The following is a 20553-nucleotide window of genomic DNA, read 5'->3' on the forward strand; positions in this document are numbered from 1 at the left end:
TTGTGCCGAAATGCGGAAGGTTTATTTTTCCCAGGGGTGCCCATGGGGGGGAGCAAGTGGGGCAATTTGCCATGGGCCCCGCAGGAGAATATGGTATTGCAATTTTTTTATAGAAGGGGCCCCCAAAATTTCTTTGCCCCAGGCCCCCTGAATTCTCTGGGTGGCCCTGATACAGATAATACTTATCTACTTTTGGGAGTGTTATAAGGATTAATGTTCAGACCTCTGTGCTATGGAGAAGTAAAGCACTATGCAAGTTGCTAAGTATTATTAAAGTTGGGTGTGTGGTTGTGAGGTGGGTTGTATAAGCATCCTTAAAGTTTATTGAAGCCTAAAATTTTACAGTTGACGGACACGGTCAATTTCTCCCTTAGTACAACAAAAAGCAACTGGAAAGCTTATTCAAATGGATGAATAGTGCATTAAATCACCTGTCAAAATTGCCTGTACAGTAAACCATAATCACAGCAAAATAATATTGACTTCTACATAATGCGTAAGGGAAAAGTGATTGTCTGTAATTGCAAAGATAGTGTTTCTAGGTTTCAGCATTCAAATCAACGTAAGAAGTTGTGGAGAGGCGGGCAGTAGTGTTTGAAACTATAATGCTGTACATTGCTTTCTTGATGTAGTAGTTTCCCATTTCAGACAATGGGATGGTATTAAAACCTGCTATAGCTAAAGCATGAACAAGATGAATTTAAATATATTGGATATAGTTATTCAAACTGGATTCAAGCAGGACACTGGAGATATCATCCTAGGCCACGTCTACACTACCTGTAATCGATCTATCAGGGATCGATTTATCATGTCTCGTCTAGACACGATAAATCGATCCCTGTCTCGTTTAGATGCAATAAATCTATCCCCGAATCGATGCCCATACTCCCCCTCGGCAGGAGGAGTAAGCAAAGTTGATGGGGGAGCCACGACGGTCAACTTGCCACTGTGAGGAGGGCCAGGTAAGTCAATCTAAGATACTTCGACTTCAGCTACGCTTTAGCTTTAGCTAAGATACTTCGACTTCAGCTTTAGCGTAGCTGAAGTTGCGTATCTTAGATCGACCTCCCCCCGCCCCCAGTGTAGACCAGCCCCTAGTCTTGCAGGAAGTGCTAAGGTATCTTTAATGCACAAGAGAAGGATTACTTGTGGTTTTATGCCTCTTGATGAAGACAGCATCATCTCATGCATCATGCTCAATCTTGACATCATACCAAAGAAACAAACCAAAACCCATGTTAGTCTGTCCCCTTCCTTTAGTCAGTGGTTGAACCCACAATATTCAGTCACCAGAAACTTGTCTCGGATCTTTTTTTAAATGATTTGAAATTAACTGCTCTGGGTTTTGCCCTTGAAAATTTATCCTGTACCTGTAACTATTGCATTTAAAGAAAATTCTACCTTACTAACCAATTTCAGAACTGAATATAGAGTCTGCTGGTAGCATTTAAGGAGGATATTGGGTGTTTTTTTCAAAAGCATGCAACATTGTTCTAACTCTGCTCCCACTTATGTTAGAGCAGTTGGGGCCAACACTGAGCTTTTTTAGAAGGTCCAGTCATGGAGAACACCTTTGGAGATATGCAATTACAGGGGGCTGCAAACCTGGGAGAATATTTATAGATCTCAGGTAGATGTATTTACAGCACCTAATTTAAGGCTCAATTCAGCTTCCATTTATGTAAACCACTGGCAAAATTTTCTACAGTTTCTATAGGGAAGAGTAAAATTGAGCTCTCTTTTTTTCTTGGCCATTGTGTACCAGATCCTGCAAACACTTATGCATGTAAATAACTTTATGCTCTTGACCAGCCCCATTGAAATCAATGGTATGGTTCACCTGTGTAAACATTTACAAGATTGGGAACAAAATGTGGACCTGGAAAATTGAGCTCTAGACGTGGAATGGAAAAACAGTGGTGTAAAGAAAAGGCCGTGTATCTGCAACAGTAGAATGGACAGTATGCCTATTTCCTGATTTGCACAAAATGTGTAGGTTTGTATTTCTTTAACTGTTATTGGTATAAAGGACTGAGTTTTTAACTCAGCATTGACTGCTCAGAGCATAAGTGCAAGAGTGAGCTAGAGGCTGCAGTTGTTTACTTAAGCAATAGTGAGCTGTTCCTAGGAACAGGGGAAAGGATCAAAACTGGAAAAAAGGTGTTCTTGCAGATACAAAAGAAGAAGGAGACATGGCAAAGAAAGCCAGGCGCTCAAGAGCAAAATACTTCTGGTATCGATAAACTGTACATATCAAGTGTCAAATATTATGAACTGCCATCCCAAACTATGCAAAGTCTTACATTTATCTTTACTCATGTGAGGATTCCTATTAACTTCAGGGGGGATTGCTCATCTGAGCAAAGGTACTCAGATAGGATCAGGGCCTAAGGCTGTTATAAGTTTGTATTCCAGTGCACACATATTGTTTTGTCTAGATCAGGGGTCGGCAACCTTTCAGAAGTCGTGTGCCGAGTCTTCATTTATTCACTCTAATTTAAGGTTTTGTGTGCCAGTAATACATTTTAACGTTTTTAGAAGGTCTCTTTCTATAAGTCTATAATATATAACTAAACTATTGTTGTATGTAAAGTAAATAAGGTTTTTAAAATGGTTAAGAAGCTTCATTTAAAATTAAATTAAAATGCAGAGCCCCCTGGACCGGTGGCCAGGACCTAGGCAGTGTGAGTGCCGCTGAAAATCAGCTCACGTGCTGCCTTCGGCACCTGTGCCATAGGTTGCCTGCTCCTGGTCTAGATAAAGTATTTAAATGTGTGTGTTAATTCCAATTCTTTGGAAGGAGCTACTGATCATTATGATTCATTTGAAATCTACATCCAAAGATCTGTTCCTATTTTTAAGATGTTTGCAAAACTCCACCCTGACTTACCATAGGTTAGTGGTAGGAGGGGGGAAGGATCCTTAGGTGAACATGAAGCTCAAGGGAATAAAGGAGGATATGATAGGGAGGTTGTTCCTCCTAATGTAGAAATTCTGCACCAAAGATTATTCCATGGTTAAGAAAGAAAGAACAAAAGAAGAAAAACACTGGGAGTTGGCTTCCCAGCTTTGCTGCCAGACACTCCGGAGGACTAGCGGGAATGACATCACAAGAGGCTGAAAGCTGAGCTGCTGCTCTCAAAGGATAGTTAGGGCATGTTGATCCTTCTGTTCAATTCAGGGTTGGGCATATAGCTGCTCAGATTTCAACCTCTTCCTTGTGATATTATCCCACTAACTCTCCACAAAAAAACAAGACCTGATATTTCTAATGAAAAACAAGTCGAATTTGAACTATACAAATATAATTTAGAAGCTATAAAAGGCACAAGTAATCCCAGCTATCCCTTTGTGGTTCACCTTACATTAGCTCCTCAGGTACAAACATCTCAGCAGCATTCAGTGTTGATTCCTTTAAATTTTTGCAGACCTTGGGGCTTCAGAAGAGCCAAATATGACTTTTTCACATGAAGTCACTCTCCACAGGTGGAGAAGGGAGCCTCCTATTGCCCTACCCAATCTTTGCAACAGGAGTGAGCAGCAACCTGACCAGGATACAGTAGGAAGGAATGAGTCACCAGCCAGTTAAACCCTGTCTTCCCCTGCTGTCGTTAGTTCAACAGGTGCAGGACTGATTAGGCTTTAAGGTAACATTTTGCAAGGTTCTTAATAAAGCTTCTTCTCATTTTTTGAATGATGATTTTTGACCCTAAAAAGTTCATTTCTTTAATCAGTTCAAATTCTTAATGATACTTAGATTAGGAGTAATTACAAAGCTACCATGCAGAGTTAAATTGAACCGCATCTTCCTTCTCTTTGCAATTACTTTTTTTTAAAGTTGTCCTACTTCCTGGATTTCTTTTCTTAAACATACATTTTATAAAAAGGTGGGGCAGGAAGAAGGGGAATATATAAGTATCTTGAATACAATTTCCCCCCATAGGCATTTATTACATAGAAAAACATTGTCTTTGGCCTAGCGCTCTCCAGCACTGCCCCCTCACCCACTCTAAACTGGAAAGAAAGCCTCCTTAGGAGTGACAAGAATTCCATACAATTATTGCATAATTAATATGATGACATATTTGCTAGCATTGTGTAAAATCTGGATGCACTTATGCTAATTAAACCAGTGGGTTCAGTGGTTATAGGGGTTGGTAATAGGATACAGAACCTCTGGAAATGTGGCACAATGTATTACTACCTGGAAGTTGATGGCCTCTGTGCAATGAAATGATGGTCACAGCTCATTTTCTATCGGATAAATCCAGTTTGTTAAAAGCCACCATCAACACTGACAGCACTTTTCCTTTTGATAGTCTCAGTGGAGAAGCAAAGGGCTTGACTGAGCTGGAGTCCGAAATTTTCCCCCCCATCCCTCCAGCTCCAGGGCTAAAGACAGGAAGATTCTTGCTATCCAGGCTGTTTTGGGGTAAAATGACTTCACAGTCTGCCCGTTCTGAGCTCTTACTCATTTATAACATGGGACTTTAGAAATATGATGACATGATGTTTGATAATTGGTCAGATGTTGACCAGTACTGGCATTAAACCCTAACAGCAACATTTTGAACATCCTAGCCGAATTCTAACAACAACAACAATAAAGAATCCAAACATAATATTTTGTGGCTGTCTAGAGTTTCAATTGTTGATCTCAAAATGTTGTACAAACAGTAGGGATTATTCTCATTTTATACAAGATAGATGAGGCACAGAGGCCCTAAGTGATTTGTCAAAAATTACATAGTCAGCCAGCTGTAGGGTCAGAAATGGAAGCCCCACCAATCAGCACTAAATCCTGTTGAATTTCTTGCTGTCCTGAAAGGATTTGCCAGGCCTTAAATACAAAGGAATAATGACGGCTTCCCTTCCTTTCCCTGACTTCTCCCATGTAGTGCAGGAATTAGCTGTACTCTGATGCTATTCTCATAGACTTAAAGGCCAGAAGGGACCATCATAGTCTTCTACTCTGATCTTCTGCACTTTGCAGGCCACAGAATCTCACCCACCCACTCCTGTAATAGAGGAGTGACAGTGGAACTGGGAAGACTGGCTTTCCTGGCCTCTTTTCAGAAGGACATAGTGTTACATTCTCTCAATATCCAGCTGCACCTTAACAAGGACAGGGAGCCTGTATGATAAGCTCAGGTAACATGAACTGAGCCAGCGCTAGGCATAAGCAGACTAAGCAATTGCTTGGGGTCCCCAAAGCAGCTCAAGGCCCCCCCCATTCACTTTTTATTATGTATTGGGGGTTGGAGGGGAAATATTCCTGCTTAGGGCCCTCAATGGGCTAGCACTGGCACTGCACCCTCTACTTCTAAACAGCAGTGGGCCACTTGTCAAAATTCACTGAGTAACCCAGAGATTTCTATGATCGTGTAGTAAAAGGACACCCACTGCTGAGATCTCACTTTGTAAGTCAGTGGAGGGGAGGTTGTTTTTTAAGTAGAATCTATATGTGTAAAGGGTGGGCTGTGGCAGGGATGGGGGAGAGAAGGAGGGACTGCTATATCTAGAAACAGTAGAGGACGGGGAGGGAAAATCCCATTTAAGCCTTTTCCCCCACAAATGTTGCATTATTACAGTGCATGGACAGTGACTATTTAACAGCATAAAGTAATATGAGCACACACTGTTACAAAGTCATTGATCTGACCAAGTTCTTTGATAATAGAAGAGTTACTCAGGCAAGAGATTTCTAAATATCCCCAGAGGTGGACAGAGTAAGTGAAATTTGTCACAATAGAACTGGGAAGTCTGGCTTTCCTGGCCTCTTTTCAGTAGGACATAGCCTTACATGCTCCAGACAGAACCCCATCTGAAGGTTAATGGACCACCTACTTACAACATTCACTATTTACTCTTCTGAAGAGAAGTATACTGTTGTCCCACTTCAGTAACAGTAAATTACTTGCTTAATCTAGACTAAGGTTACTCAGAAATCATAGTACATGGAATTTCAGGAGGGCTGAGTAAAGCCTATTCAATATCACAACCACACATTAATTTTTAGAAGTTTCTAATATGTTGGGAAAGAAGTTTCAGTCTCTGCCGCATTGATTTGTCTTTAGTCCTGCTTATGGAAAGCGATTTTGACTATGCATAGTTTAGTTTGGTTTTAGGTTTTCAAAATCAGTTTTATTTACCTTAGATACTATAAATAGACAGACATTTTTCCACTCTAGTTTTCCTCATTACATCTCAGCAGATGTGTTTTGGCTAATGGTTTGCTTTGTGATAGGGCCTTTCTGAAAACTCAAGGGATGTTTGAGATTTCAGTTATTAGGAGAATCAGTAGTTCCACTTCATGCTTGATTGCAACCAGCAGAAACCTTGGGAACCTTGAGCCTGTTTTCATAGGGATAAAGGCTGAGACCACCATCATCACCACCAATAGCCATTTACATGTTAATGACCGTTCTTGCTTTCAGTGTTGGCTGCAAACATACTAAACACAACTCTGTTCAACATCACCAGAGTTATTGTCTCCCTAAAAGACATTTACATTTTATCACCCAATTTCTTTGGTTGAGTTTCATTAGATTGAAGCCATCAGTTACCAGAGAACCATATTACTAAATGCATTGTGTACCTTCCTTAGTGAGCTGAATGACAAATCTGAACAGCTCTTCTCTACAAGAAAATTACAGATTCACTTCTTGAGCAATTCCTTGTAATTACCTAGAAGTTTGGTGGGAGGGGGGAAGGATGGAGAGAGAAATTCTATTCCAATATGCAAGAGGCAAATCCTAACACTTAGATAGGAGCAGGGGAACCCAAGTGCCTCTCACTTACAATAACCCTCTTATAACTCACTGAATGTAAGAGGGATTCGTTTACTCTTTTGCTTGAGGTATCTACTAGAGGCAAACAGGACCATGATTGTTAGAGATCTACAGGTACCCCTGGAAGTTCTTGGCCTTGAATTTAGGTAAGAATACTTCAATCTCATTCCCTTTAAAAGAGAGAATATGTTAGTGTATTAGAGCAATTAACAATACCCTTGGTCAGAAAGCTGAGAAAGGATAGCCACCCATTTGGAAAAGCGACTGCAAAGGGGAGGGGGTTAGCCGTCTGGAGGGACATAGGTTGCCCTGGTGCTGACACTACAACATATTATAGTCTACTGTATTGTGAATGTAATAGAACATGTTCCTATCCTCTTCCTAGACTTTGGTTTATAAGCGTTGTTAATTTACACAGCACGCGTAATTTATGGCAGTGCATTGTCTTAGTCACGCTCCTAGCGTCTTTGCACATTCTAATTCCGACCAAGAAAATCTGCATTTACATTTCCGCTTTATTTCATTATTAAAACTCATCCCCGTTTGCTTGAGCTATTTTTGATCAAGAAAGGTACCCGCCCTACCCCCTAAAATAAGCAGCAGGGCAGCGCTGGTCAGCTCCAGCCAGCGAGGGTGATATTCCAGTCCAAAGTGCAGCAGCCAGGAACAGAGACACAGGGCGCTGGGATTATTTTTGTTTCCAAAATTCGGAATCCGAACAAGAGAAGAGGTTCATCCCTGCCCTGGTTACGGCGGGCTCACCGCGCCCCCTGGGGAGAGAAGGCCTCCTCCTAGCGACGAGAGGCACCCGAGGCGTTTCCGAAGCAGCAGGTGTCTCCTCCTCTAGCCCACGCGGAGTCACGGCTCCTTGGGTGGTGGAGGAGCGAGAGCTGGGGGACTGGCTGCAGGGGCCAGTCTCGCTCAGACGGAGGCTGTACGGCTGCAAACAGCCCCAGCTATTGCCTCTCCTCGCTGGCGTGGCTGGGCGCGCTGCCCTCGAACAGCTTGGGGCTCTCGGCCAGCAGAGGGGCTCGCACCTTGCGCTTCTCCTTGAAGCGGCCGGAGCGGGAGATCTTCAGGTTCCTGCGGCTGCTGCCGCCGCCGCCGCCGCCGCCGGGCTTCTCGCCGAACTTGGGCTCGCTGCTGCTGAAGTTGGGCTGCTGGTTCTCCCGAGAGTCCGGGCCGGGGGGCGCCGGCGGCAGGGCGGGCTCAGCCGGGGGCGCTCCGGCCACCGGCCCCTCTTTGGTTTTTTTCTTGCTGCTGGTCAGCGCTTTCCACCAGGAGCCCGTGGCCGCGGTGCTGTCAGCCATCTTCTCCCGGCGCCCGGACACCGTAAGGAGGCAGCAGCTCCCCGCTCCGGCTCGGCTCGGCTCACCTGGGCTGCGACCACGTGCGAGGCAGGGAAGTCCCCGGGGCGCTGGCGGCGCGGCTCCTGTGCGGGAGGAAAGGATAGCGAGTGACTGAGCTGCCGGGGCAGGAGAGCGGAACAACTGACCAGGCTGGGCAGGAGGAGACGGAGAGGGCCCGAGGCCAGGCTGGCAGGCAGCCTGCCCTGCTCCGAGTCACACAGACAGGGTGTTCTCTACCCGGGGGCTGGCTCTGAGCCCGAACCTACCTGCTGACTAGCTGCCAGCCGCTGCCACAGGAACTGGGCTGGGCTTCAGAGCCCTTTCAGCCCCAGGTGCCACTGTCACCTGAGCGGGGACACTAACTGCAGGAATCAGACTGGGGTGAGCTGCCTCCGTGAAGGGGGTTGGGGTATACTCACGATCACAGCACTGCGAATAAAGCTAACACAATGAAAGCGCTTATTTCCAGCGCGCCCCTTCCTGCAGTTCTTGATGGATCAAGCAACCGTCACTTAGGTCATTAGGAATTAGGAGCGCACCAGGCCTCCAGATCGGTTCCTATTTTGCAGGGATCTTCGTATGACAGTCGGGACAGACTAGGTAGGCGAGGTAATCCCTTGTTATGGACCAACTCGTCCCCCTGCCTAGTCTCTTTCATACCCTGGGATCTGCAGGGCTACAACATTGCTGCAAACAACTCCAGACTGAGGACGGACAAGTCTCTGCTATTCTGTCATAAGCCCTAGAAGTTCTCAGATTCTTAGTGTCGCAAACCACCACCATTTCCCCGATGTAAAAGATAGGGTTGATACAGATTTAGACCTTTGACTAACCTAAACACAAAGTAGCGACGAGCCGATTCATCTCATTCATTTGGAGTCAATAAAAGCCCCTGCTTTGGAGAGTTAACCCTACCCCAAGTTTTGCACGTGTGCAGATCACTAGTAACTGGGGAGAGGGGACTTTGCTTCAACTTTTCAACCGGAGTATCTGATGCTTAGCAGAAGTCATGAGTGCTTCTTTGCTCTGGGAGAGCGAAGCCAAAGGTCTTGTGATAGTGCCACTATTTCACAAGTCATAGCTCCTCTCACAACACTACTGTACTTCCACCAAACCAGAGCGGCAGGTGCAGACACAGGCCAGATCAAAATTCAGTTCCGAGTTTGATGGATTTCTTACTCAGGTTTTATCCCCCCCCTCCGCTATCTGGGCCATTGATCCCCCGCTAAAGGTTATTCACCTCTGGCTGCACATAGGATGAACTGCACACCCAGGGTCTCCGTCCCACAAGATCCTGCCCTCCTGCTTTATATCGCAAAGCCAAAGCCACTGAGAGAGCGAGAGAGAAGAGTCATTACATACAGAGCCCGTTTAGCCCCAGCTAGTAAACCAGAAAGTTCGCACACGGCCAAACCCATCAGGACCGCACCAGGAGGCTTGCCTCGCCTCTAGCAGTGGCAAGAACAGAAAGGTTAAGAAGGGACAGGTTCCTTGTTTGCTAGCCTGGGGTTAGAGCAGCTCAGCCAGACACCAGTGAGGCTAGTGCAGGGGTTCTCAGACTTTTGTACTGGTGACCCCTTTCACATACCAAGTCTCTGAGTGCGCCCCCCTTCTACCTTAAAAACACTTTTAATATGTTTAACACCATTATAAATGCTGGAGGCAAAGCAGGGTTTGGGGTGGAGGCCGACAGCGTGTGACCCCCCATGTAATGATCAGCGTGTGACCCCCCATGTAATAACCTCATGATCCCCTGAGGGATCCCAACCCCCAGTTTGAGAACCCCTGGGCTAAGGGAAGGCACAGCAGAGGATCCGCTGCCAAGTGGCTGCATCCCTTGAGCCCCCGCCTGCAGCGCCCCTTGAGAAGCTGCCCCCACCCACAGGAGACGCAGGGGGTTGCAGGCGCAGCGTGTCCTATTCCTTGGGAAGGGTGCAGGGCAGCCAGCCAGCCCGTGTCCCCAGCCTGGGCACCAGCCAGGTAAGCTGACCAAATAACAAGTGTGAAAAATCAGGACAGGGGGTGGGGGTGGGAGGAAGGGTATCAGGAGCTTATATAAGAAAAAGACCCAAAAATCGGGACTGTCCCTATAAAATCAGGACATCTGGTCACCCTACAGCCAGGTGCTGCCGAGTTTGGTCATCAGCGGCAATTGGCTGCATAAGACGAGTCACCTGAGGAGGCAAGTCAGCGGCCCCAGCTGGACCGGCGGCGCCCGGGAAAGTTTGGCGGGGGGGGGCTGGACCCCGCCTGGCGAGCACCCCACCGGCAGCGCTTGGCTCGGGGCCAGCGGCGGGGAGCGAGCGAGCGTGGCCGGGCAGAGCAGGGAAGGAGCCTGGCGGGAAGCGGAGGGAGGCACCTGCGCGCGGGGGCAAAGCCGGGCCGGGCCAGGCTCGCACTCACCGGGCGGGAATCTGCGAGGCTCCCTCCGCCCTAGGGCCCGCGCCTGCAGGGGGAGCCGCGGCGAGTGTCCCTGCGGGGCGGAGAGCGCAGGTAGCCGGCTCCAGTCCCCGGGGAACTCCCGCTGCCAATGCAACAGGCAGCTGTTGCCGGCGCCGCCGGCGGCAAGAGCCCGGGGCCGACCTTCAGGCGCCCGCCCGCCCGCTTTGCAGGTGAGCCTCCCAGCCGCACCTTAACAGGCCAGTCGGGCAACGTCCGCCGGAGGAGCCACCCCGCACCTCACCATCCCTCCGGGGCGGCCGAGACAGGCTGCGTGGCGGACGCGTTTCAAGGGACACTTGGTTTGGCCCGCCCGCCTCGCTTTCTCTAGCCCGCCCGGCCGCGTACCTAGCGTGTGAGCGGCAGGCAGGTGGAGGTGAGCCCATTGGCGCCCCCCCCCCACGGCGGGGAAGCTCATTGGCTGCTGCGGAGCCCGGCCCGGCGGGGTGGAACCGCAGCAGAGCCGCTCTCGGCGCCCGGGAGGGAGAGGCCGCCCCCGGAGAGCAGCCTGCGCCTGCCGCCGGCACAGCTCAGCGCAGCGCAGCGCAGCGCAGCCCTGGGCGCCGGGCCTCGGGGTTTGTTTGCGCTGAGAGCAGGGCCCCAGGTCTAAGCACGGTGCAGACACGTGGGGAGAGACCGCCCCTGCCCCGCAGAGCTCCCGCCACGGCTGTGACGGGGGGAGGGAATGTGGCCGGCCAAAGGTGACCCATCAGCCCGAGCGAGGCAGGACTGGAGCCGCTAGGCAGCGCAGCCGAGGCCCTGGCTTCACAGCTACAGGACGCATCACGCCAGTTACAGGGAAGACTTTTCTCTGTCTTTGTTTTCAAAGTAAGAACCCTCCCCCCCCGCCACCCAACGTTTAATGAAAATGCTCTTGATGATTACAACGTATAGTACAGTGGCTCCATTCAAGCCCCGCTGTGTGTTAGCCATTATATAGGCATTAAACAGTGTTTTCCCCATGAATTGAAAGCGGGGAGGGGGGGTCAGGGACGCTGAGGGGTAAGACCAGGGTGAAAGTGGGCTGTATGGCACCATAGTAAAAACTGAAAAAAATGTTTCATGACCATTTTATTAGATTTAACTCATGTTTTAAAATCATCACACAAATTAAAGTTGGCTACTCAAGCCTTCTATGAAGCACTATGTCTACATCCTTCTTGGTTTCTTGTTATAATTTTGCACAACTCTGTTAATGAACTTCTTGAATGCAGTACATTCATCTTTGGAGGCTTCTCGTGTGTCTGGTACTTCCATTCCTTCAATTGATAGGCTCATTAGTTCATTCACATGATCAGGCAGAAGGCAACTTCTTTCAGAACACAAAATTCTATTAAATGATGAAAAAGAATGCTCAGCTGTAGCTGTTGTGACTGGGAGTAGCAAGAGATTAATTCCTACTTCTTTCATCCCAGGAAACATAGCATAAAGATCATGTTGAGTCACTAGTGATGATAAAAAAGAAGTTGAAGTCAAATCTTCATTCATTCATCGTATGATATTCCACTCTGTGTTCAAATTCTCTATTCTGTCCTGAGCACATGGCAGTCCCATTGCTGGTAGTGTCTCACTCCACTCAACTGTTGGTGTTTTATAGGACAGGGATCTGTAAAAGCTACGTAGAGGTTGAGTAGAATCTAGAAGTTGCTGTTGTAGATTTTTAAGAATCAAGTCTGTGTATTTTTTTAGTTGTCTTAACAAACACTTGTCCTCTTTATTTAAGGATTCAATATAAATGCCTTTGTTAGTCAACTTCTGGACTGAAGTCTTTGCTTCTTCCAGTACTTTTTCAATGGATAGCTCTCTGATTGATCCAAGTGTAGCTTTTATTGCTGGACAAAGATCTACTACTGTTGTAGCAGATGCCTGGATAGCATTGTTTAATGACCCAAGTGGTTTCAACAGTAGACTTACAAGAGAGAGAATGGCAATAGTCTTCTCTGAACATAGTAGCAAAAATAATTCACCAGCCTCACTGCTTAGATCCATCCCATCTTGGTAGATACTTTCCAAAGCCAGAAATAGTCACTGGAGTAATTTTAAGACAACAGCCAAGGACCGCTTATGAGAAAGCCAGAAGGTTTTCCCAGGTTGGACTAATTTGAACTTCAATCCCAGTGCATCTTCTATATTTTCCAAGATATTCAGTCTTTTTGGACTCTTGCTGAAAAAAGAATATAATGAAGACATTAAATTTATAGCTTTTTAAATGTCTTTTGAAGAGTCTGCAGCTCATACTAGCGCTAGTTGGAGTAGTTGGCCTCTGCAGTGAGTATAGGAGAGACTAGTGTTACACTTCTCTCTGAGCAAAGCTTGTACTCCACCATGTCTTCCAGAGAAGTTTGCAGCTCCATCAAATGCACAAGTAGCCATCTGTTTGGGGTCCAATTGACAAGCATTTAACTCTTCTAAGATGTGGGTTGTCACAGATGCAGCCGATGTGTCTTCTGTAACGTGAACATCTAGAAATGCATCTACTGGCCTACCACTGACATCAAGATAATGTACACAATGACTTAATACTTGATGCCCATTTGCATTGGAGCATTCATCAGCCATGTATGCAAATATTTTGAATGTGGTGAGGGAGTTCTTCACTTTTTTAACTGTTGAGTCTTTCACCACTGCACCACATGCTTCTAGCCAGTCAGCTGAATTTCTTGCAGAAAGATAGTGAGCATTTGCTGGTCTTGTTCAGAACCAGTGTTCAACTTCAAGGATGAACAAGTGACAATGCATTTAACATTGGCCTCCAGTTTGTAGTGTGTGGTATCTCTTGCTTAAATAGAAAGTATGATGCCACAGCCATGTTTGTTCGCATGAACTGTGTTGTCTCTCCAGTATTCTTAACACTCACCACTGTTGTCCGTGGTCAGTGGAGACTGAATTCAGAGGTGCTTTCACATGAGTTCACCTCCCAGGTCGGGGCAAGAAGGCACCTTGCTCATTCCTTCAGCTGCTCACTGTTCTCTCTGGCCACCGTTGTTTGTTGTGCCACTGTTCACTCCATTGCTCTGTTGCCAATGGCCCTGCGCTGTCACCTTCTGATGCCACCTGCCACTGTGACCGCTGCGAGTACTTGTGACTCAGGCAGACCATCAAGCAAAACACCTGTCCCCACCCTCTCTCTTGATGCCCTCAATCAGCACAGGCTAAGTACAGTTCTACTGCCCTTTACTCATACAATAAGAATAACACTTCATCCTGCCCCCTCCCTTCAAGTTTGTAACTCAACCCCAGCCACAATCTATCACTTGGGCAACACAGCTCTGTTTGCTGGATACCTAGGTAGATAAGGTGTGAATGTAAATACAATCTGATCCTGAAGCCTTTTCCCCCTCCCCAGCTCATCACTAGCTGTCAGGGAGAGCTCATTTAGACTTTGCTTACAAATCATATTTGGAAATTATTAGATTGGTCAACATCACCAAAATAAATGCACTAACATTGTCATAAAAAACAACAGCTGTATGAGGAAGCTAGTCTATGTTCATACTTCTCAAATCTATTATACTTTTTCAGATACGTGTATTTTATCATACACTTTATATGCTTCTAAAGTGTGTATTAATGTTTCAATTTCAATTCAAATGTCCAAACAATCACTAAATTGGGAACACTGGATGTAACTAGTTCACAAAACAGGAGGGAATTCAGGGAGGGTTTAGGCATATGCAAAGGCACTGTCCCTATCCTTAAGAACTTCACAATCTCTTGTGGGGTGTTACCCCAGTCCTTTAACTGGATCAATGTGAGTGGACCTTTGAAAGCCCCATTGATGGCGGATGTAGATCTGACTGCAGCACTGGGATCAAGACAAACACAGGTGATGGGTTTGAGGAGACATATTAAGTACAAATACTATTTTTTGGTTAAATTTCTGCTACCCCCAATGCCTCCTTCTACTGATTTGCTGTGATGCCTGCAAGAAATCTGTCAAAGTGTATCTTAGAAAAAGGATTTGAAAGAGAAGAGGGTAGTAGTTGTCTTATGGATTAGATCAGGTAAGGTGCTCTATGGCTATATAACAAAACACATGGCTACTAACAATGGACAGTTGTCAGCGAAATTACCTGAATAGCTGTAGATCCCAGTCAGCTTTTCACATGTAGTGTGTGCATGTAAATGACATGCTTTTCCATAAAAATTAATATGTTGTAGTTTTGAAGAAAAATCTCTAAATCCATTCACTCTCACTCTTTAAAAAATTACTGCAATGAACCCCCCAAAAATAAGAGAGAGCACACAATCTAGTAATTCCAGCAGAGAGGGTGGGAATCAAGATTCTGAGTTGCTGTATAACCTTGGGTAAGAAATTGACCCGTGCCTCAGTTTACTCAGCAGGAAAATGGAAATTGTTTGTCTATACCACTGGGTGTAGCGAGGATCAATTAATCAACATTTGTCTTCTGAGTTTTATCAATGTCACTGTCGCCAAGTAATGAATTAGACCCATATGGATAGGCTACACTAATGGGCAGGAGAATATTTGCTAGAAATCATACCTGGCAGCAACAGGCTTAGTAAAGACACATTAGCCTACCCTATAGAATGGCAGTAACAGGAGGCTTGTGTAGACTGTGATCCATTGGTAAAAAATCAGAAGGATCTTAGCCATATGGCTTAACTTGGCTTTAGTCTCTCTCCTGCACCAGCAGTCTGAACATAAGAATGGTCAGACCAAAGGTCCATCCAGCCCAGTATCCTGTCTGCCAACAGTGGGCAATGCTAGGTGCCCCAGAGGGAGTGAACCTAACAGGTAATGATCAAGTGATCTCTCTCCTGTCATCCATCTCCACCCTCTGACAAACAGAGGCTAGGGACACGATTCCTTACCCATCCTGGCTAATAGCGATTAATGGACTTAACCTCCATGAATTTATCTAGTTCTCTTTTAAACCCTGTTATAGTCCTAGCCTTCACAACCTCCTCAGGTAAGGAGTTCCTCAGCTTGACTGTGCACTGTGTGAAGAAGAACATCCTTTTATTTGTTTTAAACCTGCTGCCCATTAATTTCATTTGGTGGCCCCTAGTTCTTATATTATGGGAACAAGTAAATAACTTTAACTTATTCACTTTCTCCACACCACTCATGATTTTGTATACCTCTATCGTATCCCCCCTTAGTCTTCTCTTTTCCAGGCTGAAAAGTCCTAGCCTCTTTAATCTCTCCTCATATGTGACCTGTTCCAAACCCCTAATCATTTTAGTTGCTCTTTGAAACTTTTCTACTGCCAGTATATCTTTTTTGAGTTGAGACCACATCTGTACGCAGTATTCAAGATGTGGGCGTACCATGGATTTATATAAGGGCAATAAGATATTCTCCGTCTTATTCTCTATCCCATTTTTAATGATTCCTAACATCCTGTTTGCTTTTTTGACTGCTGCTGCACACTGCGTGGACATCTTCAGATAACTATGCATGATGACTCGAAGATCTCTTTCCTGATTAGCTGTAGCTAAATTAGCCCCCATCATATTGTATGTATAGTTGGCGTTATTTTCTCCAGTGTGCATTACTTTACATTTATCGACAATAAATTTCACTTGCCATTTTGTTGCTCAGTCACTTAGTTTTGTGAGATTTTTTTGAAGTTCTTCACAATCTGCTTTGGTCTTAACTATCTTGAGCAGTTTAGTATCGTCTGCAAACTGTGCCACCTCACTGTTTACCCCTTTCTCCAGATCATTTATGAATAAGTTGAATCGGATTGGACTGACCCTTGGGGAACACCGCTAGTTACCCCCTTCATTCTGAAAATGTACCATTTATTCCTACTCTTTGAGAACTGGTTAAAAAACAGAGAACAATCCATGAAAGGACCTTCCCTTTTATCCCATGACAGCTTAATTTACGTAAGAGCCTTTGGTGAGGGACCTTGTCAAAGGCTTTCTGGAAATCTAAGTACACTATGTCCACTGGATCCCCCTTATCCACATATTTGTTGACCCCTTCAAAGAACTCTAATAGATTTGTAAGACATGATTTCCCTTTACAGAAACCATGTTGACTTTTGCCCAACAATTTATGTTCTTCTATGTGTCTGACAATTTTATTCTTTACTATTGTTTCAACTAATTTGCCTGGTACTTACGTTAGACTTACTGGTCTGTAATTGCCGGGATCACCCCTAGAGCCCTTTTTAAATATTGGCGTTACATTAGCTATCTTCCAGTCATTGGGTACCGAAGCCGATTTAAAGGACAGGTTACAAACCATAGTTAATAGTTCCGCAACTTCACATTTGAGTTCTTTCAGAACTCTTGGGTGAATGCCATCTTGTCCCGGTGACTTGTTAATGTTGAGTTTATCAATTAATTCCAAAACCTCCTCTAATGACACTTACATCTGTGACAATTCCTCAGAATTGTCACCTGCAAAGGATGGCTCAGATTTGGGAATCTCCCTAACATCCTCAGCTATGAAGACTGAAGCAAAGAATTTGTTTCTTCGCAATGACTTTATCATCTGTAAGTGCTCCTTTTTTATCTTGATCATCCGGGGCCTCACTGGTTGTTTAGCAGGTTTCTTGCTTCTGATGTACATAAAAAACATTTTATTACCTTTTGAGTTTTTGGCTAGCTGTTCTTCAAACTCTTCTTTGGCTTTTCTTATTACATGTTTACACTTAATTTGGCAGTGTTTATGCTCCTTTCTATTTACCTCACTAGGATTTTACTTCCACTTTTTAAAGATGCCTTTTTATCTCTCACTGCTTCTTTTACATGGTAGTTAAGCCACGGTGGCTCTTTTTAAGGTTTTTTTTTTTTACTGTGTTTTTAAATTTGGGGTATACATTTAAGTTGGGCCTCTATTTTGGTGTCTTTGAAAAGTGTCCATACAGCTTGCAGGGATTTCACTCTAGTCACTGTACCTTTTAATTTTTGTTTAACTAACCTCCTCATTTTTGCATAGTTCCCCTTTCTGAAATTAAATGCCACAGTGTTGGGCAGCTGAGGTGTTCTTCCCACCACAGGAATGTTAAATGTTGTTATATTATGGTCACTATTTCCAAGCGGTCCTGTTATAGTTACCTCTTGGACTAGATCCTGCACTCCATTCAGAACTAAATAGAGAATTGCCTCTCCCCTTGTGGGTTCCTGTATCAGCTGCTCCAAGAAGCAGTTGTTTAAAGTATTGAGAAATTTTGTCTCTGCATTTCGTCCTGAGGAGACATGTACTCAGTCAATATGGGGATAATTGAAATCCCTCACTATTATTGAGTTCTTTATTTTGATAGCCTCTCTAATCTCCCTTAGCATTTCATTGTCACTATCACTGTCCTGGTCAGATGGTGGATAATAGATCCCTACTGTTATATTCTTATTAGAGCATGGAATTACTATCCATAGAGATTCTATGGAACATGTGGATTAATTTAAGGTTTTTACTTCATTTAATTCTACATTTTCTTTCACATATAGTGCCACTCCCTCTCTTTCTCCCCCTCCCCCCTGCACGACCTGTTCTGTCCTTCCGATATATTTTGTACCCCGGAATGATTGTGTTCCATTATTGTCCTCACTCCACCAGGTTTCTGTGATGCCTGTTATATCAATATCCTCCTTTAACATGAGGCACTCTAGTTCACCCATCTTATTATTTAGACTTCTAGCATTTGTGTACAAGCACTTTAAAAAACTTGTCATTGTTTATTTGTCTGCCCTTTTCTGATGTCAGATTGTTTGTTTTTTTATGTGAATGTTTCTCATCTGATCTGGCCCATAATATATCCTTTTCCATCCTCTCCTCCTGACTAAACCTAGAGAATCTCTATTAATAGACTCTCCCCTAAGAGAAGTCTCTGTCCGATCCACATGCATCTCTACAGCAATCGGCTTTCCCCCATCTCTTTGTTTAAAAACTGCTTTGCAACCTTTTTAATATTAAGTGCGAGCAGTCTGGATCCGCTTTGGTTTAGGTGGAGCCCATCCCTCCTGTATAGGCTCCCCCTATCCCAAAAGTTTCCCCAGTTCCCTCCTCCCTACACCATCGTCTCATCCACGCATTGAGACTCTGAAGCTCTGCCTGCCTACCTGTCTGTGTGCGTGGAACTGAAAGCATTTCTGAGAATGCCACCATAGAGGTCCTGGATTTCCGTCTCTTTGCTAGTAGCCTAAATTTGGCCTCCAGGATGTACCTCCTACCTTTTTCTATGTCATTGGAACCTACATGTACCATGACCACCGGCTCCTCCCCAGCACTACAAGTAAGTCTATCTAGATGCCTTGAGAAATCTGCAACCTTCACAGCAGGCAGGCAAGTCACCATACGGTTCTCCCGGTCATCACAAACCCAGCTATCTATGTTTCTAATGATCGAATCTCCCATTACTAACACCTGCCTTTTCCTAATGACTGGAGTTTTCCCCCCCTGGAGAGGTAACCTTGATGTGAGAGGATACCCCAACACCATCTGGAAGGAGGGTCCCAACTATGGGAAGGTTTCCCTCTGCTCTCGTTGACTGCTCTACTTTCCTGGGCCTTTCATCCTCCTCAACAGCACAGGGGCTGTCTGACCGGAGGTGGGACAAATCTACAGTGTCCCGGAAAGCCTCATCAACATACCTCTCTGCCTCCCTTAGCTCCTCCAGTTCTGCCACCCTGGCCTCCAAAGCCCGAACACGGTCTCTGAGGGCCAGGAGCTCCTAGCACCGACTGCACACATACGCCACCCACTCACAGGGCAGGTAATCATACATGCTGCATTCAGCGCAATAAACTGGATACCCCCCACTCTGCTGCTAGGCTTCTGCCTGCATTCTCTCCTATAGATACCTAGGTTAATGGTAGGGTTTTTGTTTAAATCAAGGAGTTTTGATTATAGTTTAGTTTTAAAGGTTTTAAAGAATGGCAAGTGTACCTCACCCCCTTCCCACTCTCCTTCCAAACTCCCTCTTGAAACTCCCTGTTAGCAGCCCTGTTCACAAAGCTGCTATCTTCCTTGTCTTCCTTTGGTTCTCCCCACCTCTAACAATCCTGCCCATGTGACATCTCCAGTGGGACTCATTAGGCCCTGATCCTTCCAGTGCTTACACACATGCTTAACTTTATTACTGTGAGTAAATGTAGATTTAAGGTACATGCCTAATTGTTGGAAGGCTCAGGGTCTAGGTAGGGTGGGAAAGTACAGTAGTGTGAACTCAAGCAGCATTTTTAGGATTCAAAATGGTGACTTGTTGGTTGGAGGAATATGCCATGTAGCATGTGTCCTTTGATTCTTCCCCACTCAGGCTGTCCACATCCCTCATTATCCCATGGAATATGGATGAGTTTGTGATTGCTGCATGGTGGCATGGAATACTACCCTGTAGCCCAATTCTCTTCTGCATAGTCTCCCCATATGGTTTTATGCTTGATTAAGACTCATTTGCTCCCCTCAGTGCCCATTAGGATAAGGCATTAAGGGGGAGAGAGGTGCAATGGGCAGACTCCAAGTGGGTATATGTAATCTTTTATAAAATGCTCTCTACAACGGACTCTCCCCTTAAGTAACCTGAGAGAAAAGATGCATGTTGCACTGGATCCTAGCAATCAACTAACCTGTTTTAGTGTTTGTAGGATCATGGCTTTGAGCTCTATCAGACCAATTTCAGGGTCAAGGGCCTTCCAATGAGAATATCCTACTCCCAATCCCTAGGCATTCAGATAATATAATACAATGGTCAGGTTATCTAACATAATTGACCAGTAATAATGGTTTCCATACCTTTCTCAGAGAAATTATAATATGCTACTTTTATTATTTTATGATTATTATGGGCCTGAATTGCTAAATTCAGATAAAGATTCAAACTTCCCCAAAATTCAGTTATTCATATCAGGGGTTTTGATTCAGGTCTGTTTCTAAAATTATCTAGTGAAAGAGATCTGTCCATTCTTGAGAAAGACACAGCCTGTCTGAAATTTTCTATGAAATTTTTGAGGCACACACCTTTCTCTAATAGGGGGCGGGGAAGGAAGCGAAC

The 20553-nt window shown here is 45.1% G+C and overlaps 1 protein-coding gene across 3 annotated transcripts; it reads right to left on the bottom strand.

Annotated features, from left to right (window-relative positions):
• Positions 1-3986: 3986 nt before the first annotated feature.
• Positions 3987-10913, bottom strand: PRR15 (proline rich 15). Of its 3 annotated transcripts, none has more exons than XM_045008148.1 (2): positions 10547-10913; positions 3987-8226 (listed from the first exon to the last, which is right to left on the bottom strand). In XM_045008148.1, the coding sequence occupies exon 2, from the start codon at positions 8102-8104 to the stop codon at positions 7751-7753; it is 354 nt and encodes a 117-aa protein (XP_044864083.1). In that variant the 5' UTR covers positions 8105-8226; positions 10547-10913; the 3' UTR covers positions 3987-7750. The 3 variants fall into 3 exon arrangements, with proteins under 3 accessions (XP_044864083.1, XP_044864082.1, XP_044864084.1); XM_045008147.1 differs by having other exon boundaries at positions 10775-10906; XM_045008149.1 differs by lacking the exon at positions 10547-10913 and adding an exon at positions 8410-8516.
• Between the last annotated feature and the right edge of the window lie 9640 nt (positions 10914-20553).

Source organism: Mauremys mutica, chromosome 2, assembly GCF_020497125.1.
Source record: "Mauremys mutica isolate MM-2020 ecotype Southern chromosome 2, ASM2049712v1, whole genome shotgun sequence".
In the NCBI taxonomy this organism is placed as follows: domain Eukaryota; kingdom Metazoa; phylum Chordata; order Testudines; family Geoemydidae; genus Mauremys; species Mauremys mutica.